General features: G+C 43.5%; 3 protein-coding genes across 3 annotated transcripts; 1 reads left to right on the plus strand and 2 right to left on the minus strand.

The window, feature by feature from the left end:
- The first annotated feature begins 1,503 nt into the window (after positions 1-1,503).
- On the plus strand, positions 1,504-7,749 carry cfap36 (cilia and flagella associated protein 36). The gene is made up of 12 exons (XM_068741756.1): positions 1,504-1,609; positions 2,236-2,300; positions 2,392-2,493; positions 3,428-3,542; positions 3,625-3,712; positions 5,016-5,175; positions 5,312-5,401; positions 5,547-5,652; positions 5,774-5,931; positions 6,099-6,254; positions 6,419-6,550; positions 6,750-7,749. Exons 1-12 carry the CDS (start codon positions 1,504-1,506, stop codon positions 6,831-6,833), a joined length of 1,362 nt encoding a protein of 453 aa, XP_068597857.1. The 3' UTR covers positions 6,834-7,749.
- A 146-nt stretch (positions 7,750-7,895) lies between these two features.
- On the minus strand, positions 7,896-16,336 carry ppp4r3b (protein phosphatase 4, regulatory subunit 3B). Its single transcript, XM_068741755.1, has 15 exons — positions 16,195-16,336; positions 15,570-15,625; positions 14,950-15,048; positions 14,123-14,746; positions 13,113-13,190; positions 12,375-12,491; positions 12,173-12,289; positions 11,760-11,891; positions 11,396-11,498; positions 10,714-10,872; positions 10,444-10,613; positions 10,213-10,352; positions 9,969-10,117; positions 9,758-9,897; positions 7,896-9,523 (listed from the first exon to the last, which is right to left on the minus strand). Exons 1-15 carry the CDS (start codon positions 16,334-16,336, stop codon positions 9,422-9,424), a joined length of 2,328 nt encoding a protein of 775 aa, XP_068597856.1. The 3' UTR covers positions 7,896-9,421.
- Positions 16,337-17,106: 770 nt separating this feature from the next.
- Positions 17,107-24,665, minus strand: pnpt1 (polyribonucleotide nucleotidyltransferase 1, mitochondrial). Its single transcript, XM_068741138.1, has 28 exons — positions 24,547-24,665; positions 24,359-24,419; positions 24,183-24,257; positions 23,915-24,020; positions 23,775-23,824; positions 23,578-23,641; positions 23,447-23,494; positions 23,217-23,330; positions 22,460-22,646; positions 21,987-22,038; positions 21,770-21,827; positions 21,518-21,614; positions 21,319-21,421; positions 21,026-21,096; positions 20,875-20,911; positions 20,727-20,793; positions 20,526-20,615; positions 20,392-20,445; positions 19,753-19,862; positions 19,146-19,217; positions 19,000-19,063; positions 18,801-18,884; positions 18,593-18,676; positions 18,380-18,486; positions 18,208-18,263; positions 18,000-18,078; positions 17,864-17,911; positions 17,107-17,787 (listed from the first exon to the last, which is right to left on the minus strand). The coding sequence occupies exons 1-28, from the start codon at positions 24,663-24,665 to the stop codon at positions 17,632-17,634; spliced, it is 2,313 nt and encodes a 770-aa protein (XP_068597239.1). The 3' UTR covers positions 17,107-17,631.

Consider the following 24,665-nt stretch of genomic DNA (forward strand, 5'->3'; position numbering starts at 1 on the left):
ACGCAGGGTGATCACAGGTGCAATCATTGTTCGGCATGAAGCACGGCTAGATATATCCAGTCACCCAACAAAGAGGGTTCAGCTGTGTTAGAAATTATTCAAATGAAACAGTCCCTATATTTTTGATGGATATCATCCAATTTCTTTATATAATATTTGTGCCTGCTCTGTTAGTGCATTTAACAAAAACTCAGGTCTATCTCAAGATGTCCTCTGATAGCAGTGGAAACATTGGCGAATCAAAATCACGCTGTTTGACAGTTGTACATTTTTCAAATGGGTAACTTCTGCCATCTAGAGGAAGTAATGAGGAAGAAAATGTCTTATGTTCAGCTGTTGCTATATTTTGCTATATTTTGGCAATTTGTAAAAATAGTATAAAAGACCCAAATGAGGTGATCAGAGGGTTAATCTACTCCTGAAGTGCCAGTTCTTGAAATCAGTAAAGGTTTACAAACTGCTATATGTAAATGAAGAAATTCAATGAACTGTTTCCGTCACCTATTGTCCTCTGATCATCCGTCCACCCCAACAGGGAGATGAGAGAATTGATCTGTTGTAGATATGTTTAAGGTAACTGCAGGGTTAAACAGGATAAAGGACTATAACTTATACTGGCAAACTTAAAAAGCACACACAAAGCTTTATACTGTAACGCCTACTTTTTCTGTTGAATGTTTTTGGCATGACCGTGCTTGCATGTTCTGCCTTTATGAACTGTACCTATCAACATGTGTGGAGATTATGATAATATTGAAAACGTAATGCCTTTGAAAACTATTAAAGGAATGTATTTATTGAATATCCTACAGCTACAAAATATTAAAAACAAATTTAAAAAAAAGCTTCGCGTTTTGTTTCTTTGTTTAATCACAAATTATGTTATTATATATAATATATTTTAATGGTCCAGAACCTCTTGGCATCTTTTCAAGATATTTTTGGATCAAACAGACAAAGGTAGAAACACGAGCGAAGACATAACCTCCTCTACGGCTCGCTGGCTTTGTCCCTCTTCGGCTCCCGTAATATTAAACACCTGTTGAACGTTCACCTTAAATCAGTAGCAACTATTGCCATATATGAAGGTTATAATCGAGAAATCAATGCCTGTTTTCCCCAAAATGTCCTCACATTATGCAAATAAGTCAAGACTGTTTCTGCTCCCACCTCTCCGATACTTGTCCGCGGCTCAAGCAGAAACGGAATGACGTCACGGTTACTATGGCAACCGATTAGGCGTCACCGCTCCCGCATGCACATTACCGAGCGCCCTGTTCTCCTCGGAGATCGTCCCGTCCACCATGAAGCGCTTTGGGAACCGGGTTGTGAAGAACAGCAAAGCGGCCGTTTCTTTCCGTCTGTTTCGGCTTGCGTGACGTCAGTGGAGCTGAGAACACAACGAGCTGAAGGACATCGCTTTGCTGCTGCTGCTGCTGCTGCTGCTGCTGCTGCTGCTGTTGTTGTTGTTGTTGTTGTTGTTGTTATCCAGCTGCGTCCAACATGGCAGAAGACGACTGCGAGTGGGTGTTAGAGAGCATCGTTGGGTACCTGGGAAGCCCCGAATGGACGATTCCTGTCACGGACTTTATGGAAAACAAATGCACAGGTAAAAGCATCTCCGATGCTAGGTGGCTAAGCTAACGCTAATTTGTGACGATGTTTTGTTGACATATTTGGAAGCTATGATATTATATTTCCTATACTGTATTTATATTTTTAACTGCCTTATAACTCAGAATTCTACATCTTTTGCAGCGTTAGTCAGATTTTCCAAACCTGCTACACAGCTAACAGTAAAAGTAGCAACTCATACTACAGCAAAGGCAGTGCTAGCAAGTTAGCTTCCTCCAGGGGCGTTACCACGCACAAAGCTGTGCGGTGGCCTACATTCATTGATAAATGTTGCGGCAGTGCACTGGCTACTACAAAGTGTTTGCATCCGTACCTCAAGGTGCTAACCTCCGAGCTTGCACTTTGCATTGTTTTGACAATCTGTGTTACAAAAGAAGCCATTATTTCCCTTTATCATTCATCTAAATCTTGGATTAATAGAAAGTGATAAATATGAGACTGTTAAAACTTGACTTTATTTGACTTGGGGGGGGGGGTTCGAGGTCGGTACTGGGGTGTAGCCCCCGTAAAATGGATTTGATGATGTTCTTGTAAATAGCTAGCAAAATATGCTATGGCCTCAGTGTAAATGTCGAATTACTAACATTGTTATCTTTTCAGTTTTTGATGACGAAGATGAAAATAAGTTATCATACACAGACATCCATCTGCAGTATAAGAAATTGGTGAGTACATGAAAGTATATTGCTGCCCCAGCATTGCACCTTAGTGGCCTTATGTTGTAGACTCACCAAACGATCTGTGTTTGTTGTGAAGGTGGAGAAGCTGTTAGATAATTACATGCAGGAGGTTGGCCTCAACGAGCAGCAGTTTCTGGATGCGTGTAATTCTCCTTTTGCCAAGTCCAAAACACTGCAGGTACGCTGAGCTCTGCATTTGCTCACCACCGTCCCCCCGTCAGCGCTGAAGAACGGAATATCGGTTCTGTTAGTACTCTAAAAAACGTGGTAGAAAGTAATGAGCGTAAACTCCGTGTTTTTAGAGGGTCGTCAGAAAACAGGTACGTTCCTTCCATCAATAACTTTGAACCAAGTGTACGAAGGAGGGAGGTCCCATTGTGAGGATTTCTGCTTGCTCCATATACCAAAATGTATTAAATGAACTGCTATGGGCTGAAGTTATATTTTGCGCATGTATGTTTTGTGTATTTGTATTCCAAGTTGTGACAGATTAACTACCGGTAGGTAGATGTGGACGTGATCTGGATTTCTTTACAATCTCATTAATTACTCCAGAGATAAATCACAAATGTGAGCCAAGTCAGTTTCTCCTAAAACAAAACAAAAAAAAAAACACAAGGTTTTCTCTTCTATTGCAGTGTAGCTATGCTGAGAAATGTTTCATAAAATTCATTTTACAAAGTATTTTAGTGTAGGTTTTTAGGTGCATTATTTGTTTGCATGCATCCTTGATAGCAGGGCTCCTAGAAAACTGAGGCGCTATCAAGCTCTGCAGAAAGATTATTGAAACATATTTAACTTAATCAGAAACTGTAAGGAGAGTCTGACAAAGGGAAATAGTGAGGAGGATCGAGAGGGAAGCTGCTGGCCCGGTGATCAACGACTGTGTGTTTAAGGTTGCTCAGAAAGATTTGCCTGGCATTAGCCTACATGCTGGACAGATCATTGACAACAGACAGGGAGCCTATGTGATAGATTAGGCCTAAGTAGCATTCTGTTTATAACCATACAGTCATTTCTGTACGAGGGCCTGGACTGATAATGCTATTCATCATCATTATCTTGCATGGTGGTTTTATATCGTTTCATATAACCCGCGTCTCTTTGTTCAGTCAGTGTTTCAGCCAGTTTTGGCTACAGATGACTTCCAGATGTTCCGTTCTATGATGGTCCAGAAGAACATGGAGCTGCAGCTTCAAGCGCTCAGAGTCATCAAAGAGAGGAACGGTGGGATGGGTTAACGTCGCAGACGAACGGGTAGAATCCGCTGATACGGCTGCAACGTCACGGCAATCTGCTTGTGTGTCAGGGGCCCTCCCAGAGTGTCTGACCGACGGCGTGGACGTGATGACGGAGTTGCAACAGCAAGAGATGAAAATCTTGCAGCAGGTCCTCAAGTAAGACACTCTATTGTTCTCTCTTTCAAACACAGATCAACAGCTCACCTTTTGGGATTAGATTTGGCTTCCTGTGTTTTTTTATTCTGTCTGTAAGCATCAGCGGGCAGTGCAAGGTTGCACTCGACCTTTCATATATATATATACAAGTCATTGATGTCATTGGCAGGTTGGCTGTATGTGCCCGGCCTTCTGCAGCCTCCCGGTGCTGCTCTCTAATGGGATTTTACCAGCTGCAGCCTGTCCAAGTAGAAAACACCGAGTCTAATGGGAGCGCAGCTAAGCTCCTTAGGCTCCAGCTAATTTAGGATAGAGGGATTGTCACTGAGCAAGCTACTGAGAAAAATAGTCTTACACAGACGTTAATGACCCCCCCACTACACAGTGAATATGAGCTTTTAACCTCAGGCAGTGTTGGAGACGACCGGTGGTTAGTAGAGAACGGGTCATTAACTAGAACTGAACCAGAGACGGCACTCTGGTTCAGTTCTAGACCATGGTGCACCAGTGCTGGGCTGTGATACAGGCTGATGCTGCTTAAGCACAGAGGTTGACTTGTTGAACACTCATGAATTCTGTCAATCCTTTGGAGTTCGATATGCATGTTTATAGCCTTTTCTTTAATTAATTATGAATGCAAACGTCTTTGTGAAACTATAAAACTTACACGTATAACATTCTCCACTAATAAGCCTACTGTTTGAACTGACAACAAGTCGGATGGTGCCGCTCCACTTCAACTTTGAGATCATTTACGGACTGCTTAACTGCTCTGCTCTTTTGTTGCCACTGTCCTGGTGTCTTTGAAAGGTTTTACATTTTCAAAATGTGATTATATTTTCCAAAAACAAAAAAATAATACATTTTCATTTCATTTTCAAAAATGTGACTTTTGCTATTTTCCAATTAAATATGGAGTTTCAAAGTTTTGCACTTCATCACATTCCCTTTCCCGTTTACATTTCACACCGCGCCCCGACTCTTTAGGAAATGGAGTTGTGTCTAAACTAAATCTCTGCAAAGCACCAACAAATATATATACTAAACATACACAGTTACCCGCCTTGTGGAAGTCTCCTCTAAGGCAAATTCAATTAAATCAAATTAAGGGATCTGTGTGGTGGCCTGAAAATCCCTGTAAGCAAAACCATGGCATCGTGAAGCAAGCACAAGGAAAAGGTCCATGCGGGCTCTTGATTATTCTGTAGCAGGTTCTGTTGCTCAGGCTAATTTTGAGATTTGGATTAAATCTCCAAATAAAAACCGTTGACTTTCTTTTCATTTCCTTCTGCTTTGTCCACAGAAAGTCAAAAGAGGAGTATGATGAGGAAATATCCAGGAGGCTGCTGTTAGAGGAGGAGAGCGCTTCGCCCTGCAGCAGCAGCTCTGATAAGCCGGGGGCAGAAAGCGGGGAAGCCCAGAATTCCACCTCTGCTCCCAGCCGACAAAACAGCACATCCAAGGTAAGGACGGCATCGTGAGCTGCGGAGCATCCAAACCTGTGGACTGAGCGACGCTACCGTCACCCCCCCCCCCTCAGTCTCACCGCTCCTTTATAATGTGACACCACCTCCAATGTGCTTTTAATTCCATGTTAAGAGCAAAGCTGAGGGGAATGGTGCCAACAGCAGCAGTAATGGTCGCCACGCCCTCATAGTGAATGGAAACGCCGCCTCTGAGATTGATCTGGTATTTCTTAGTTATTAAAAAAAAAAAAAAGTTGGGTGTAGGTGCTGCTTTCTCCACAAGTAGAGCGCAGAAATCAACCTAATGCAGCGTTTGGGTCACCTGTAGCATGCACTGATGGCTGTGGGTCAATGCGTCTAATGTCTAGATGAATGACCAATCTATGAGGATACAAGAGGTAAAGATGGCTGCCCCGGGGGGAGGAGATGAAAAGAGCGTCGCCAAGAGCGGCTCCGAGTCGAAACCCACAGCAGGTACATCCGAGGAGCTTCAAACTCCTCGTACGCGTCGATAAATAGCGTCCCATCAGCGAGAAACTCGTCTTCCTCGCTTTCCAGCGTGCAAAAGTTAGCGGCCAGATTTGTGTGTGTGCAGGTTGTGGCGTGAACGGCGTGCAGCCCAGGGTTCTTCCTGCAGTGAGAGCTCCGGTGAAGTCTGGCGAGCGCCCCACGGACGCCACGGAGCAGAATAGCAGCCATCAGACGTGGCTGGAGGAAGCTCACCGGGAGGCCGGCTTCTCTAAGCCGTACACGGTGAGTGTTTGTTGGATCCGGCGGGATGGAATTTGTTTTCCTTTGAAAACACAGACAGATATTTCTTAGTTTGGGCATTCCGAACATTTGCCTTGCTAAAGCTTCGTGTTTGCTGCGCCGTGACACGGGACGATCTCTTCCTGTTCCCACCCCCACTTCCTCTCCAGGATCTGTCAGCATCTCAGCAGAAAGAGCTCCAGCAGCGGGCGGCGTATCTACGCCAGCAGCGAGACAAACTGCACGCGCTGAAAAAAGACCAGCAGCAAACCAAGCAGACAGCAGAGACCCCCACCGCCCCCCCCATCACCCCTCCGGCAAGTAAAGCCTGTTACGCTGCCATTCCCAAAGAGGTCAGGCTCAAGCGGCGTGAACCTCTTCATTCTAAATCTTTATTGAACCTACATTATTATTATTTTTGCTTCCTTTTCCTCTGCATCATCTTTGACCTGATTGGTTTGTCTCGGTTTCCTTCTGGCTGACCTGTCAGAAGACAGTTGTGCAGCCCCAGAGCAATGGGGCCTGTACCCTACCTCCTTCTCCTCTTCCTCCTCCTCCTCCTCCAGCGCATGCCGCTAACTCCTCCAAACAGAAGGTGATCCATCAGTTGCCTTCGCCTGATGTGAACCCCTGTGCGTGTTTGCAGTAGCACAGCTTTAGTCTCAACCCGAGCAGCTCTTTACTCGAGTCATCGGTTTTATTTGTTGTCGTCTTTCCCACCGCTTCCTTAAGACATTTTATCTCAAGCCACCGGTAATGATCAGCATCTCCCCCCTCCCCCAGTTGCTCACCCTACCACCTGTTCTGGTCTCTTTATGCAGGAGGCATCTGCCGAAGAGAGGAAGAAGCTCCAGAAGAGAAAACATCTGGCTGACAAGCTGAAAGAAGAAGTGATAAAGAAATAACATCCGTCCTGCACGTCTTCTACAGCCGGTCCTCACATAGCGACGCGCTCGTATGAAAGGCCACTCTGAGTTACAACGGGATTTCTGACAGTTAAAAGTAGGAGTTTAGCAACAAGAAATCGCTGATGCGAACGGAATGCACTGGGGGCGGAGTTATGAGTACGTACATCGGTACAGTATGAAGACAAAAACATGTTTTCATTCATTTTCATGTCCGCTTTATCCGCCTTGCTGGTCACGGGTGACGCTGGAGCCTATCCCAGCTTCTCTCCGGGCGAGAGGAAGGGTACACCCCAGAAGTGTCGCCAGTCAAAGGGGGTTTCGTTTAACGATGGGGTCTTCAGAACGGAACGCCGTCGTCAAGCGAGGATCAGCTGTACGGTATATTTGTTCTTTCCTGTATTCATGGCTTCCTCTACACTACCTCCTTCAGGTTACTCACTTCATGTAACAGATTAGGGGTTTTCTAAAGAAATCGTAGGGGGGGGGGGGCACACAGGCTATGTCCAGAGAAGTCCTTATTTGCCACTGGGTGGAAGACATTAACCTGCTGTAGACCATCCAAAGCAAAAATGTTAATTATGCAACACTCAAAAGGGGATAAATATCTTTCTGCTTTTCTCTGTAGACGACCGGATTGAACGTGACAGAGACGTACTATGAGATGGGGGTTACATTCCCTAGCACAACTGTATACTGTGTAATTGTACTTTTGTGAGATGTCAGCACTATTTATGAATATGACACCATGTGTTTGTAAAAGGGCCGAGAGAGCAGAGCGTCACTTTCTACAAGGATTTCAGTATTTCATGTACGCTGTTTAATGAATCACATTTTACACAAACAGCCTTCTCATCTTATTCTGTGGTACTAAACGTGTTGGAAACGTTTTGCACGAATCAATATTGTCGCCATAACACAAGTCTTTTGTGCATGAGGAACAGAAGGGAGAATTCAATTACAGTTACCGACTATCAAGAAGTCATTTTTTTGAGAAGCAGTTGAGAATCTGCTCAAGAATCTAGCAGCTCCCAAAGTTAGTAAATTCAAAACAAAGCCAGATTCATTCCAGGGTCACATTTAATTTTCAAAACTTTATACAAATGTTAAGAATGGATCGTGGTAGTAAACGCACTTGGTACAAAGTCATTAAGGGGGAGCAAAAACAGTCATTTGCTTGGCGACGCTAACAGACACGACAATTTGGTGCTCGTGTTCTGCTGAAGTTCTAAAAAGCGTATTTGTGCTCCCACTGTGTGACCTTTAATTCCCTTCATCCGCCTCTCAGTGTGCTTATGGTGAGATGGAAAGAAAGACTGCCCCCCCCCCCCCCCCGACCCTGAAATGTGTCTGCATTCTGAAGAAGTGGAAACTTGCACTGCAAAGAGTGGGGATCGATTAGCTACCTTCAGAATGGGGCAAAACGCAGGCAGCTCATTAGCATTATTGTCCCCTCTATTAAATACGAGATGTTTCAACAGACAGCAGTGCAAAGACAAGATGGGCAAGCTTTTTGTTTCTGATGCAAAATACAATTCTGTACCTGAGATTTGTCTGGGAGAAGAGTTGAACCTCCTGAAAAGTCAAATCCACTCACATCAGCTCGGCCACCCAGAAAGCAAAACGCGGCTGCATGTGAATCAATGGAGGCCGGCGAGGAAACACACAACTCCAGACATCCTCAAAAGTTTGGCTGCAAAAATTCCTGTCGTTTTAATGTTATTTTTTTTAAAACCAGCATTTTCAACTTCTCTGCACATTACATCGAGTCAAACGAACTGGACTAAAGGGATGAACGGTGACCCCGCCTTCTGTGCAACAACAAAAATACACAGGAAGGCAGGTATCGGTCTGCCCTCTGAAAAATCATACTGGGACAAATTATTATTATAATAAAGGAAAAACAAACAACAATCTGTACAGTTCTTAAAGTCATGAAATACAGGATTTTTCTGGTGAACACAGTCCTGTGTGTGAGACGTGTGTGTTTTTCGTGTAGCCATGGCTTTTGAAGGTTTAAGTCCTGCTCCTCTGGGTCTAATCCCTCACAACTGCTGGCGTCATTCGTCGCCTCCATCGTCTCTCAGCATTTGGTGCATTTCCTTCGTGTTGCTCGATCCCGCTACGTCTGACGGTAGAGTTCTATGGCAGAGCGACATTCTACAGCCAGTCAGGCTTTCTATAACTACGAAGGCTAGTCCTGCGAGCCTCGCCGGCCCGCTGCAGGATTCATACACCGGCTGCCTCTCTCGCTCTCTCTCTCTCTCTGCAGCTCATTGGCTCAGCTTCGACAAGGCTGCAAGTGAGAACTGGAACGCAAGGTTTACTGTGGCACCGTAGCGTCCTTGCTACTGTTGCTATAGCAACAGGGCACACCACTTGAGAACCACCGTGCAACAGTCGCGTCCGCTGCAGACTCTGGGCGTTACGGTGGAGGAGGGGGAAGTTGTCCAGGAGGAGGTCAGAACAGGGAGAGAAGGACTATCACTGATGGCACAGGCAGTCCACGGACCAATGAGACGGCCAGAGCAGGGAGGATGGGAGGGGACTGTGCCCGCCCCACTGTAGCCAAACGGGACAGTCAAGCCTTAAGAGCCCAGACGGGGCCGTTTCCTTGGAGACTGGTCTTCTTCGTCATCTTCGTCCTCATCCTCGTCATCGGGGTAGTCGACCAAACCAACCAGAGCCGTCTACGAAAGAGAGGAAAATAGTTTGAGCAAATGTTGAAATGCCCACGTAGCAAAAGCAAAGCGCTGATTTCTGTCGGTGCCGTCTGTCTGCGGGTTATTACATTATTACACACATTAAAGGGTTAAACACAAAAAGCATCGTACGAAGAGTCATTCTACATCAGGAAGAAGCCTCCCGCTCAAAGTTTCCCTGAAATGGCAGCAGGAGAGTTACCATCTGCATAAATGCGTTACCTTAAGGACCGGCGTGGCAGGAAGCGGGACCGTTTTGACCGAGGATGCCGCGCTGCTGTTTGGGGCGATGACCGGCGAGGCAGGCGGGATCACGGCAGCTTTCCCATTGCTGTTAGCACCATTAGCTCCATTAGCAGCTCCTGCAGTAACACAGGAAATGTCAAACTTGTTGTTCGGGGGGAGGAGGGTACGGTCTTGTAAAGCAGCTCACCTTTTTTGGCTTCCATGTACTTGCCGTAGCTGTCGGAGAAGTCGTCCTCTATCCGACTCTTCTCCACGGTCTCCCCATCGTCTTCGTCGTCGTCGTCGTTGAACCACAGATCCTCGTCCTCGTCCAGCGACCTCGCGTCTCTGCGGTATCTGAAGGGGGAAACAACGCGTCAGGTGAATCCTGGGAGCACGGGAAACTTCCACTAGCGCGACCATAGCTCCTTTGTGTCCGGCAGCCTGCTGACCTGCTGAGTCTCTGGCTCTGCCTGTCCTTCTCCTGCTCGTATCGGCCCTTCAAGCCCTTGAACGTCTGGACGTACTCGATGGATTCCAGCGCGTTGTAGAAGTTGTCCACGATGTGAGCTATGAGAGACTTGATGTCCTCCTGGAAAGAGCGGGAATGTCGGGAACTGGAGTCAATCCGTTTCTGCTTCACACGGTCTAGTCCTCACTACGGCGCATTTGTGTTTACTCACCACTCTGATGAACTCAAAGAGCTCTATGACGGCCGAGTTGAGGAGGTTGTATCGGGTGCCGTTGTCCAGCAGGGCATTGATGACGGGCTCGAAGAGATTCCCTTTGATGATGTAGCGGTTGTAATACTCATCCTTCAGGCCGATGATTCTGCGCATGAAACGCAGGGCACCTTCAAAAGAAAATGGCCAACGCAATCAAGAACAGCCACCTAAAAGCTCGTCGGAAGGATCACTGGCCATTGACAGAGCGGCGGCGGCGGCGGCACTTACAAAGAGCAAGAAAGGTGTGTTTTGAATTCATGAGCACCAGCACTCGTCTCAGCAGGTCTTTGTTCATGATGTACGTCTTGATGTGGTAGGTGTGGTGTTCCACGCAGAAGGTGAGGAGCTCCAGGATCAGCGCCAGCAGCTGAGCGGTCTGGAAGTTGTCTGCGCCAAATGAGGAACAAAGCGACTTCACACCGGGACGTCACGAGATACGCGTGTAAACACTCAGAGGCGACAAGCCGGGGAATACGCCGCGCTATCCTTTCTACCAAGGAAAGGGTACAAGGATGGCTCCTGCTGCCAGACGGAAATGTAGCTCCTCCCACTACGACTGGGTGAAGGGAGGTTAGATATTTACTCGAGTTTAGCAATACTATCCAGAGTTAAATATCATTAATAACGAAATCTACTCCATTGTCAGTGAACCTGAAATTCTAGCATGAAATACTCAAATGTTTTTAGTATTGTAAATATTTAATCCAACCATTGAAAGCCAAATTCACTGAATAAACCAACAGCACTGTTTTATCACCATCTGCTCCATGACTGTAAATCTGCTGGAGGTTAAACCCACCTGGACAGACTGGGTTGATCTTAGCTGAACTCTCCTGCAGATCTGAAAAGCCACAACAGAATAATTAGACATGTTCCAGCTTATGGGGGGAAACTTCCATCCTCGGCTCACCTTTCGAGTTTTTGTCATGTGCAGTGTTGGCCAGCAGAGGAGCAGTTAGGACCGGCATGCAGTACTTGTAGAAGAAACTCAGGAACTCTGTCTTCTCGGTTTTCTAAAAGGAAAAACAGAAACAAAAACGAAAAGCAGCTCTGATAAGACTTTCTGATCTTGTAGATTTGCTTGAAGCGAATAGAAGTTTGGCTGGCTGGCCACCGTGCATCTGGAGCTCATCCAGATTTAGGCTGGATAAGATAAAATAAAAACAGGTACCGCACTCATCTTTAAAGGAGGAGTCGGACAAGAAACACTGGCTGTGCCCAAATAGGATCAGAAGTGGTTGCTTTTCCAACTCTTGTTTGTCAGTTTTGCTTACATTGGTGGAAGCCAGCATGTTCTCTGGGTCAATGAGGGTCCTGAGCAGACCCATGAGCTGCACCGCCCCGCCCAACTCTGGGTCAGAGTCGCAAATCATCTGCTTGATCACAACATTTATCAGCAGAACATCCTGAAATGAAAACACAGCAAGATTAACTCGTGTATATAAATGAAAACAAGAAACAAAGTGCAAAGTCTGAGTGCTAATTTTACGTTTTGAGGGTTTTTTTGCATTTATTCTTTTGAGCTTAGAAAGAAAAGGGAAACCCAGGAATAACCCTTCCCTCCCTCCACACGGAACCATTTTAAACACAAGGATTTTTAGAAATGCAAACCTGGGCTAAGCCCAAAGCCTCCCTGGTATCTACAAAGTGCAGGCACGCCCGTTGATGGTGACGTTTAGACACTTACATCATCGGTTTGCTGTGGTTCCTGCATGACAAACTCCCTGACCATGGAGGGGCTGAATTCCACCAGGTAAGAGAAGATGTCTGTAGCTGCTGCCCTGACCTGCAGGTCATCCATTCCCTAAAATGGGAAACACAGCAAAGAGACGCTCAAAAAAACAAGTTTCACCAGCTGACCCGTATTCGTATTTCTGCACGGAACATACCATTACTATTTCCAAAGCAGGTAAAATGCCGAGATTCGCCAGCGTTTTGAAGAACGCGTCCCTGTTTTGTGGCTGCAACGTTTGTGAAAACGCACAGAATTCCTTGACAAAGTTCACCTGAGAAGCAGAGGAAAGAAACGAAACGGTGAACCGGCAGCCGTCACACATTAAAGCAAACCATTACCGGCCATTAGCAATACAGCTAGTAATAAGTGATGTTCGTTAGTTAGCGCTGTCGCCTCACAGGAAGAAGGTACCGGGTTCGAGTACTATCTGTGGGGAGTTTGTTCTCCCTGTGTCCGTGTCTACATCATTACCTTCAAATAGCACCACAGCCGCTCATTCTGTGCTCTGTGACAAACATGCAACCTGAGATTTCTATTCTAACCTGGGTTAAGAACAAGTACGGGGGGGGGGGGGGGCAGAGGGTTTTAAACCAGGAGCAAATGTCTGCCTGTTACCCACCCGACAGAATAAGGTGCTTGTGTTCAAGCCAGGAGGCTTCGGTTTCCCACCGATAGCAAGTCACTTTTATCCATCTTCACACCACTTAAGAGTGTGTGTGTGTGTGTGTGTGTGTGTGCGTTTGCTATTGCCGGGAACCAGATTGAATTCATTAAGATCGGAGCAAGCTGGAATTTTCCATCGTTTCAAAGGGTGTTGTGACTGAGGAAAGGTTGAAAGGAATCATATTGAATCGACATTGTACCACAAATATCTGATGAATGTTTGACTCACAAGCTCTCTCCTTTTACCGTCGTCTGTGCCTTCATCCGTGAGCTGTGCAAAGACCTCCGTTAGGAACTTCTCATCCTCCTAAAACAAATGAAAAACAGGGTTGGAAAAAAAAAGGATTAAAATACAATGGAAATCCTAGTCAGAATAACAGGCAGCGTGCATTCCAATTTTGAAGTAAAAATAATCAAGAATCAAGAGTGAACGCCGTTTATTACTTCACTTTTGATCATATCTGAAGTACACTCTGTAATGAGCACTGAACATGAAATGAGTGGACCGTCTGTGGATTGTTGCATCGTGAAAACCAGAGGATGGAACAACGTATTTTGACGAACACTTACCCAATATAAACATAACACTGTAATGAAAATACAAGCGTTATCATACGCATTCATTTGGTAAACAAATGACCTTCCAAAAAAACAATTTTATTTTATATCTTTGAATGCCACATTACAGAATTTTATATATATTGACACATCCTCCAAAAGTGGAAAAGAATTAACAAAATTGTTAATTGTCCTTATTATACATACAGGTATAATATCATAACCCTGATCCATTATCCATCCATGAAGACTTAAATTATTGCAAATAAGACAGAGATGAAACCTCAGCTTTATTCCCATGTGATTTCACAGTTCCTATTAGAAGTCGATACATTTCATAACAGAAATCCAGTGATTCACTTATCAGATACGTAGGATCAGTCTATTATCTGGAATAACAGGGAGGACAGGCTCTTCATCATTTGTCAACGAAAAATTCAGGAAGTAGCAATGAAGTGCGAAACGAGGCACTGGTCAAGCTACTCTGTAGATTCAGGAAACGGCTGTACACGCTGTACAACTGATGTATTACTACTACTCTGTTATATTGCTGTACAAAATCATACGGTTACCTGTTTGACACGGAATTGGAATTTAATGCTGCAATCCCCATCAGATTAGAAAGCGACGGACAACCTGCGGCTTAAGGAAAATATCAACTGTCCATGTTTGGACACTTACCTGCAACATACTGACAATCTCCACCTTGTTGAAGAAGATGAAGGAGGTGAGCGTGGACAGGAAGTTCTCCTCAAAGACGGAGGGCGTGGGAAGGATGATGTCCTGGATGTACTGCACGCGGTACGTTTGGTGGATCTTCTGCCGTAGCTCCGAGTCTGTGATGGGTATGACCTCTTTAAACTTTGCCGTCTTGGTCAAGAATTCCCGGTGACGTTTCGGCTGGACGAGCGCAGGGTCGTACTCGAGGCAGCCGACAACATCCATCATACAGTCGTCGGAGAACATCACTTCGAAGAGGGCCGCTTTGTTAAGGAACAAGACGCCTCGGACAATTTCATAGAGATGATGCAGACCTTCCCTGTTGTCAAGGTCCTCGCATACTCTGAAGAGACCCAGGAGTTTCTTGATGTAGCCCTCACTCACAAGAGCAATAGCAAGTTTTTCCCTCCGGATGGGCGAAGACAGGACGGAGGTGACCAGGTCAGCAATCTCCTCCAGCCGGCTTAGCTCGCAAGGAGGAAGCTCCACCAGGTGGCTTGTCTCTGGGATTTCTTCAAAGCGCTCCTCTTCCGACTCATCTATGGGGTCCTGGGTGATGTCCAGGGCAGGGTCTTTGCCTTGAACCTGAGCAAGAAATCATCGGTAGATATGAAATAATAAATGATCGTCAACAGTGTCAATGTAACGCATCTTGCCACATTTCCTGATGTAAAAAAAACAACAACAACAAAAACGTCAAACCTTCACCACTCCAGCTTGTGTAATCGCCCGAAAACAAATGCTTTCAGAAATCCACAAAACCTGGACCCGAAAAGGCTTGTCGTTACCTGACAAATCTTCTCCCAAATCTCATCGCAGCCAGCCTTCTCCTGGAAACTGAGGGCAAGGTCATAATTATCTGCTTCAGACCAGACAATCAGTGTGTCCTGTGAAGGGGAGAAAGAAGCACCAGGCTGTACACAAAAAGCTTCATCCTACTCAATACACCTGCTCCAACATGGGTTTTCATGCTCACATGAAAATGTGGACAGAGCACACCATCAGTTAAACACATACATAGACGTTACTGTAATAGCATAAAAGACCAAATTAGCCCTTTTTTTATTTATATAAAATATACAAGGGAATTATTTCAAACCCATGCCGGCAATTTCTGTCCTAAATTTTCTGACAAAGTACTTGAAGTTTATTTTAATTGTCAGATTTTTTTTCTGATATTGTATTACTAATGATGTCATCTTCTTAATTATAAAGTGTCACAAAGTTCACAATCAGATCAGAGAGTAAATATCCACTGTAGCCCTAGATCGTCGTAGCCGCAGTTGTCCGAGAAAAAGTTTCAATGTTGAAATAATTGAACTGTATCAGTTTTATTATAGAGGTATCTCAATATAACGGGTATAATCAGATATCGAAGCAGGTCAAGAGACGGAGGACCAATTCTTACCTGTTGTTTCTGATATGCAGTATTTGGACTTATCTTCGACTCCAATAGGAGTGATCCTAAAACAAACGGGAATGATCACAGCAAAATTAAATGTTGACTCGTTCTTCAAGGTGAAAAACTACCAAGATACTGGCAATGAGCATTTACGCTGCGTAGACAACGTGAAACGTAAAAAAAACGCAATAGATAAAGTTAAAACTCACAAAACGCTCATTTATCACAAATAGCCTTTTTTCAGTGTCATTTACGTTTACACAGATTGTGTATTAATATATAAAGGTTTAATAACCATCGGAATAAAAAGTTTCTACGTTTTTAAGAGTAACTTTAAAGGCCCTCACGCGACTCGGATCACGTCGTTGGCTCTAAACCAAGTAGCCTGCTAGTACCTAGCATTCAATAAATTATCTTTTCTTACAACATTGCTGATATTGGTTGATCAAACAATGTGAAACTCTGGCTCCAGTTGCAACCGCAAATTCAAAGACCCAGTAATATGTTAACCAAGTATCAAACGGAACGTGTCAAACAGAACCATTCTTAACAAACAAGCAAGCAAGCAAGCGTTAGCATGCTACTGGTAGCATGGGAAACGTCAATGCGACTATGCTAACTGGGAACTTACCGTCTGATTCGGCCCGAACTAATAATGATATTCCTTTCAGTCGTTCGACGAAGGTTGACGAAACGTGTCCGGTGCCCCGATCGTCCCACTGCCTATCTTCATTCAGCATATACACTTTCACTCGTCGCCGAGTATCCGACATGGTTAACAAGAGTCGGAGCTAGTTGGTTGCTAACAAGCTACCACCTCACTGTTAACTTTGTTTCCACGGCATGTTCTTAAACATGCGCGTGTAAACAAAGTTCGCGATTATCAAGTAAAATTTATAAGAAATTATTTCATAAACATATTACGTTTACGATGTTAAACAACTCAAAAAAGAGATCTATATCAATCGGTAAAATTCACAGAGCACAAAACAACTCCAATAGCCTCTTTGCTAGCGTCCATAGACCGCCATCTTGTAATTCGATCTTGTGTTCTTTTTCTTCTTCGACGTCAATCAAATGCCAACCGCCGCGGGGTCTCCTCCTCCGAGCGACAACCTCCAATGGAGAAGCTCATTGCGCCACGTACAGGCCAGAAAAGAAATAGCAACAGCACTAAACGTAGACGGACTGATCAAGCCGAACAATATGCAATTGTTTTTTAAAGCGCTGTAACAAATACGGCAGTAATAATTACTGCCTGGTGGAAGAGCCTCTAGACCCCCTAGGCGTTTGCAACACATGACAAGTTTTTAAAGTATTATTCAATTTGAGTACCAGTACTTGTGTGTGTATATATATATACACACACACACATTTAATCATGTAAAATAAATTGCCTTTTTCCCTTACAAGTACAATTTGTAGCACTTCTGTTAATTCTGTTTTCTGTAGCATATATTTCATCTGGAAGTTGGGTTAAAATTGACTCCTCATGTCCACTTTGTTTTTTTTCATAGAAACGATGGAGAATTTTATTGCTCTAAGAGGAAATAGTGACTTTTATTTACAGATGTCTCGTATGAATTCTAAACGCAATACAACTTAAAGGAAAATATCACATAACAAAAAACAACAACATATGAACCCACATAGTCTTTGTAGTCTTGACTTGGAGAAGTACGAGCTGCTGCAATGGACATATGAAGAGGAGAAGCAGCTTTAGACTGCTCTATGCATGTTTGGGAAAAACTGCTAGATTACAGTATTGGGGGGGGGGGGGGGGTAAATTGGAAAAAAACAAACTAAAAACAAGACAAATACATAATTTATGGGGGGAAAACTGTCTTTTTTAACATCCACAGTTTTTTTGGCATCCAATGAAACAAAACAAGAACAGGACACTATCTGATGAGCAACAGTTCACCCCAGTGCAGTTACAGCATGTTAATACCCACAACAATACAAGTATTGTCTGTGACAGGATCTGAAGCTTTTACTTCCCCTCATTGAAAAATCTACTGTTAAAACCCACTATGGTGAAAAAAGCCAGAAGCCTCTGTTGCTTCCATCACAAATTGGTGCTGTTCATTTCGACGTCGTTGGAACCCACAGAGATGCTCTGTTTGTCACTGAGCGTCTTTACAAGGGTTGCCGTGGGAGACTGGAGGACCTTCCTTGAAAGTCTCATTCTGCCATCTGTCGGGTCACGTCCAAAATACTTCACCTGTTGGAAGTCCAGTGAGCGATAATGAACACACGAAGCTACTTCTCACAAAACAGTGTTGTTGTTGACCCCTCACCTGTATTTGCTGTCCCACATCTAAGCCCAAGGCACTTGGATGTTGGATCTAATAAAAGGAAGACGGAAAAGAAATTGCCTTTAATAGTCATTTCAATCTCTCACAGCAAACCGAGTGCAGAGGTAAACTTTCTGACCCGTCTGTGGTCCAGTTGTGAATTATGCAGCAGAACAGCGGTCATGTTGGGGTAAAGCTTCACCATCACACCAGCGTCCCTGAGGAAGAGCAGAGAAGCCCTCCAGAAGTTGTTCGAACAGTACGGTAACCTTTTGTCCTGATTTACAATCGCTAATGATTTCCTTCAAATGCTGTGCTGCAGTAAACATCGCAGTGTAACTGCTTACTTCATCTCAGTGATGGTTGCAGTGTAGATGGCACCAAATTCTAGCTTGTATTCTTGCTGCAGCAGAAAACAGAATCATGTACATGTATGGAAACAACCTCTTCAATGCATTTTTTTGTGGGAAACATCACAAATAAACAGTTTCAAAAAACAAACAAAAAAAAAAACCTCACATCATCTTTGCAGATTTCGCGGATGAAGTCTCGGGCTTCATTCATGGCTCCTGGTGTTGGAGCAAACACAGAGAACGTCTCCTCGTCCATCTGATTTATTGTAACGCCTTAAAAAAAATAAAGAAATAATAAAGATTATACAGTGTTGTAGACTACAAAGCAGCAAGCCTGTATTTTATTCCGTCAGGCCGTGCCTTCTAGCCTCCACATTACCTGTCTCCACTTGCAGTCTGCGAAGGTTGTAGCCCCCCGGGCCTACGAAGCGAGCCCGCTTGGAAACGGGCACCTTGATGCTTTCTGAGGACAGAATGAAACTCACGCACGTAAAGTAATGATTAAAGAGAACACAGTATTCGTTTTTAACAGAATATCATCTGAACTTTTAAAAACAAAACTATTACATGATAAACTAAAAACGCACCAACGACAGGCCCGTTCTCCTTCCTGCTGGCTCGGGGCTTTGCTATGCATTTATTCATGATGGCCAGGATTTCCCTCTTTGCCACTGGAATACAATAACAGTGAAACAAAGATCCTTAAATGGCGTGGACCATTTTCCGTCAGTGTAAAAAACACTTATGATAATAAATAACGAAATAATAAGTTTGATTTAAATGTACCGGTTCCTTGCTGAATAGCCTCCATGACCACCCTCAGAGGCAAACCTGGGATCTTCACATCGGCCTGGAGGTGAAAGCAAACAAAAGTTTCAGCTACCAAATAAGCCAGATGTTTGTTTTATACATTTTATTAATGATGTCAGTACCTGCAAAGCAGTGATGCCTTTGCTTGTTCCTGCTAATTTAAAGTCCATGTCTCCCAGGTAATCCTCTATTCCCTGTTTGCAAAACACAATAAGCCCACATTGAACATCTCTAGACATTAATTATTACCTCCGCTGAGGCGAGGCGGCGGTTACGTAATCGCCGACGTCCGTCCGTCCGTCTGTCAGCAAGATAACTCAAAAGGTTCTGGACAGATCTTGATGAAATTTTCAGGAAATGTCGTGATATTGTCGTTAACATTGCAGTCAATTGAGCTTCAAAAGTTGTTTCTCAATATCTCGGTTGATTATTGACCGATATTTATGGAATTTGGATCGGATCCAGAATGGATTCAGTAAAAAACGATTACATTTTAACATTGAAACCCCCATTTATGGATTCAAAAATCTGTTACCTCTGTTGCTTTTCATGGTTGGTGTATAAAGATACCAAGAACAGTTTAGAACCTCTTGATGATGATCCAGATCACCATGTGGACGGTGTAAATCCAATTTGGAGGGGAATGAGCTGCTCGGCGGAGGTCTGTACTCTCTGAGTGCTTTTCCATCGTTGATTTTAGATTTGCATTCATATTTATTGCTACTGTACCAGAATATCTGTCAGTAATCTGTAGTCTTGGATGTCAGCAGGATTCTCTGGGTTGGCTTTGGAGATGAGGCCAATCGCTACACCTGCCACAGGAGAAGAGATGGGCACACCTGCAAGGTAACAGAAGCTATTATTATAGCATCATTACACATTTGTAAATGCAAATACATTCACTGAGGGCAAATCTAGTGACCCTATCCTGTTCATCCATATTTAAAATAATGTTTTTAGTAGCATAAGCAATAAATCAGATCACGTAAATATTGTTTGCACAGCTGGGTATAAATGCATTGTGAGCTTAATTTTTATAGTAAATGATTTAGATGCAACGATAAAGGTTTTAAGAGTCTATAATATATTTGGTTTAGGCAGCTACACACAATCACATTCAATAAAACATTCTAATGTTCTAATGGGTCATACGAATAATACATCATACAGCCATTTACTTTTTATTCACATAAATTATAGTCTCCTTTTTTAAATAAATAAAAATTGATGTTATCTGAAAACAAACTGTAGCTACTAAGATAATAAATATCAATATTACACAGATACCAAATTTACTAGGTAAATCATTAACAGTAAAATAGATACTTTATAATAAATTAGTCAAGCATTCTAACTACAGTACTGTACCTGCATCCATTAGAGCAAGGCTGCCTCCACAAGCTGAAGCCATTGAGGAGGATCCTGACAGGAGACAAATTAAGAAAAACAATTGAGCCAATGTGATTGTAACAGAACTTTAAATACTGTGTCAGAACCCTCACCATTTGACTCAAGGACCTCAGCAGTGACTCTGATGGTGAAGGGGAAGTCTTTGGGAATGACTGGTCTCAGCGCTTTCTCAGCCAGGGCCCCTTCAGATACACAAAATCACCCACTACTACAAATACGCACCGTCTTTGCCCCCCATAACATTACTGATGGGAACAAACCAAATACAAGCAGATGTAAAGTTTAACACAAACCATGTCCAAGCTCTCTTCTTTTGCTTCCGCCCACCTTCCCAGTCTCATTGGTCGCATATGGAGGGAACTGAAAATGAAAGAAATCAATTAGTATATAGCATATTCCATCTAATAATCTAGGAGGTGACGTTATCAGGATTTGACTCACTTCATAGTGAAGCATGAAGTTCTTGTCTTTAATGCCACTGCAGAAAGAAGCCTTTGTTAAAACGTGTTCTGAAAGGTTTTAATGGTTTGTGTTGACTTGCGTCGGCGGCCACAAATATGAATTGTGAAGAGTCATGTGCCAAGCGTGCTACCTTAAAGCTGTAGTGATGACATCTGCTTTGACACTGGATTCCAGGGAATCAAACGTGACACTGCTCAACACCTGAAAGACAGAGGATGAGGAGTGAGCAAGACTAAATGCTAAATGCTCAGGCGTTTCAGAACAAAAACCTCAACGCTAATCCTCCTCCTGCTTGTGTATTCACTTGTCAAATTGCATAATTGCATACATTTAAAACATCCGCCTTCTGTTGCTTTCATCATATTTAGGCCCACAATGCGCATTTCCTATTACAGTCCTACGGCCTTCCTGCTCTGAACCCACCTGTGTTTGTCCTCTCTGGAACAGAGCTGAGCCATGAAGCGGTTTAAAGAGATCGATTTCACACGAGATGTCTCTTAAGGCAGTCAATTCCCTCCCATCACATCTGGGGGGGGGGAGAGAGAAGAGTCCAGTTTACAAAGGATTTGGAAGAAAACACCACGCTTTCTGGAAATATATATTCATTGTAGCCCAGGTTTACCGCTTATATTCATTAAGCACCAAATTGCGAAAGATGTCTTTGCACACAGTGTTGAAGGATTCAATGACTTCAAAAGGCTCGGCCTCAGGGAATTTTCCTGCACACAGGAGATATCAGTTTATACCCAGCTGATGGGAAGAGACAAAAACAAAAACCTCAGACCCAGTTGATTTGAAAAGTATCAAATGCAAAAAAAAACATGCTTGTGTGAAGGTTGAACTAATATTTTTCCTCAAACATCGGATGAGCTACCTTTTATACTCTCTTCAGTTTCTAGTCGAACTTTGTTGATCGCCTCATCTCTTGAAATCTAGAAATTGATTGCAAAACAAAAAAGATTATGTATTTATTTTTTAATAATTGGAATCTTCTGAAAAGCAAACCAAAATTTTGGATTAAAATATCGGAACAGAAAAGGGAATAATAAAATAGTTTCCAGAATGTGGCGGGAATAGGAGGTTAAATTCACCTTATCATGAGTGGGATCGTTGAAGACCGCAGAGATCATCTCAGAAGTTGAGCTGCAAAAATAAATACATTTTAATATAAAAAATACAAGCATGCTTTCTTCCTCACTGTGAAGCAAAGTTTTCTGTAATTAAATGTGTATATCAAGGAATATATAGCGCATATTAATGCCAGGATTAAAACCTACAGCAATGCCAGTGTTGTTTTTTCCCACTCAATTATAAGAGATTAAATTCAGAGACTTGTTTCATCATAGTTCCAAGTACGGTACTATAGCTAAACCCATTATTGAATATTACAGGTAACTGATTCTGCAAAACACATTTTGGAAATGACATCTGAACACATTCCTTGCCATATACTTTTATATCGCATTCGCTGTTGGAAGAAAATAGATTAAAAAGAATAGTGCTAGTGATGCATGTGCATCTGTCACCATCATCATTCTAAACAGAATTATCTCAGTGGTCTTACTGCCTAATATGTTCCACCAGGTTGGTGGGAGGCGAGAAGATCTTGACTGGGGTGCGTTTGGTGACCTTCTGCTCACGCTCCATCTGCTGGATGGTATGTATGATCTGCTGGGTGTGTTTGATTCCCACCTTCACTGCATGGCAGAAATCCTGCTGCAGTACGTTCTCAGCTGAAGCTTCGATCATCACTGGCAGACAGAGAGTGACGGAAAATAGACTTCAGTGATTATATGATGCCTTCATCATCAAACAGGGGGCCAAGATCCTAATTTATACCCCGTGACATAATGGCAAAATTGCAGATGACTATGTTTGTGGGGATGAGAGCTGTACCTGAGCCCAGTAATAACATGTCACGATAAGTTAAAAATATGTAGCAAAGTATGGATAATTAGTATCATCACATTAATTAGAGGGTTCTTTCACTTTCTCAAACATAAAATATTTTCCAGGTGTACCACATATGACATAGATAAGTAGGTAAACAACAATAAAACATCTAATTTATTCATGATTAGTATGTAAAATACCTTTGATTTCACACAAAATTCAAGTACTTTCTATGACCCCAATCCATTTATATCTACTTCATATCACCTTGTTTCCCCAACTAATTCACAATCATTCAAAGATCTGGCTACTTCTACATACCGTAAATTATTTTTGACATTTTCATGCACAGATGCTCATGCCGAGTCTGTTTCTACCCAACCGGTACTCGAGAGCCCCTTTAGAATTTCATAATGTTCACAACTCACCCACTTGACTGCTAGGAGCTCCAGCCACAATCAAGTTAAGACTGCTGGAAAGCATCTCTGCCCTGGTGGGGTTGATCAGAAACACTCCGTCTACAATGCCCACGCGCACAGCACCTGCAAGAACACATACACATCAGCAATCCCCGGCTTCACGGAAAATAATCCAGGATTCAAGGCCAGAAATCTACCTATGAGCTACGTATAATAGTTCTGTCTGTAGTATTTCTCACCGATGGGTCCATGCCAGGGGATGTCAGACAGGGCCAGCGCAGCAGACGCTTTCGTGAAAGAAAATATTGTTTCATCTATGATCCAAAGACATACGCTCTATGGAAACATGGATTCATGAGATTTAATGCACCTGCATTAATAGCCAGCACATCCGGATTGTTGACGCCATCAACTGCCAGCAGGTTACAAAGGATCTTCAGCAGACAGGAACACACACGGGACACGCGAGAGAGAAATACATTTCATATCTTTAATCTGTGTTCAAAAAGCAAAAGAGGGTTTAACCAATGGCAAATAATGGTGAAAACTATTTCAAACTGAACCGACCTGCGTATCATAAAAGTATCCTGGAGGGAACAGCGGTCTAATCGATCTGTCTGGGAGGCAGAAACAAAGAAACTCAGGTCAAAATTAGCACACATACCTGCTGCAACCAATCCACGCATAACAGGAAGCATTCTTATCACCGATGAGCCTGCTTGTAAGGATCTCATTGTCGGTGGTGCCCAGCTCTCGCCTCAAGTGGTTGGTGGGGATGCGACCAGCGGCCGCTGCTTTCTGTCTGTAGTCCACCTGTTAATGAAAAATGTTCACTCACAAAACAAATGCTAGTGACATCATACCCAGATGTAGCAAGGCTACGGAGGAAAAAATCTATATGAATTCGCATTGATTAACGCAACAAAGGCAGGCCAGTCATTTTGGTGTACAGTAATGTAAAAAAAAAGGACATACCACAAGAGGCATGAACTGAGAGGAAGTAGGCCTGGTTTTGCTCACAGCAGTCACCATCACAGAGGTTTCTCCCATCTTAAAACAAGGAATCAGGTTACTGGTGGGTGAGATATATCATGAAGATGGTCTGTCCCACTGATATGGATAACAGAGGATGTGTTGCCATTTATCTGTACCTGCACTACAGCAGATCCGTCAGCAAATTTAGCAAACTTCCCCGAGGAGATCTCAAGTCTCCTGCAAGAGCGACACAACACTTTAAAATGTCGGGCGATATGAATTGTGACGACATTTACAAGCACTGAGCTACTTGTGTGTTTCACATAGCCTCGACAGTGACCAGAAAACGACAACGCCAGCTTACTTCTCCCCAAGGTCCACTGCCGCCCTGCTGGATTTAGCATGTTGACTGTAGACGCTGCTGTGATGTGAACGGACTCGAAGACGGGCAAAAGAAACCCCGCGGCGAAGCAAATACCTCAT

Source organism: Brachionichthys hirsutus, chromosome 7, assembly GCF_040956055.1.
Source record: "Brachionichthys hirsutus isolate HB-005 chromosome 7, CSIRO-AGI_Bhir_v1, whole genome shotgun sequence".
In the NCBI taxonomy this organism is placed as follows: Eukaryota; Metazoa; Chordata; class Actinopteri; order Lophiiformes; family Brachionichthyidae; genus Brachionichthys; species Brachionichthys hirsutus.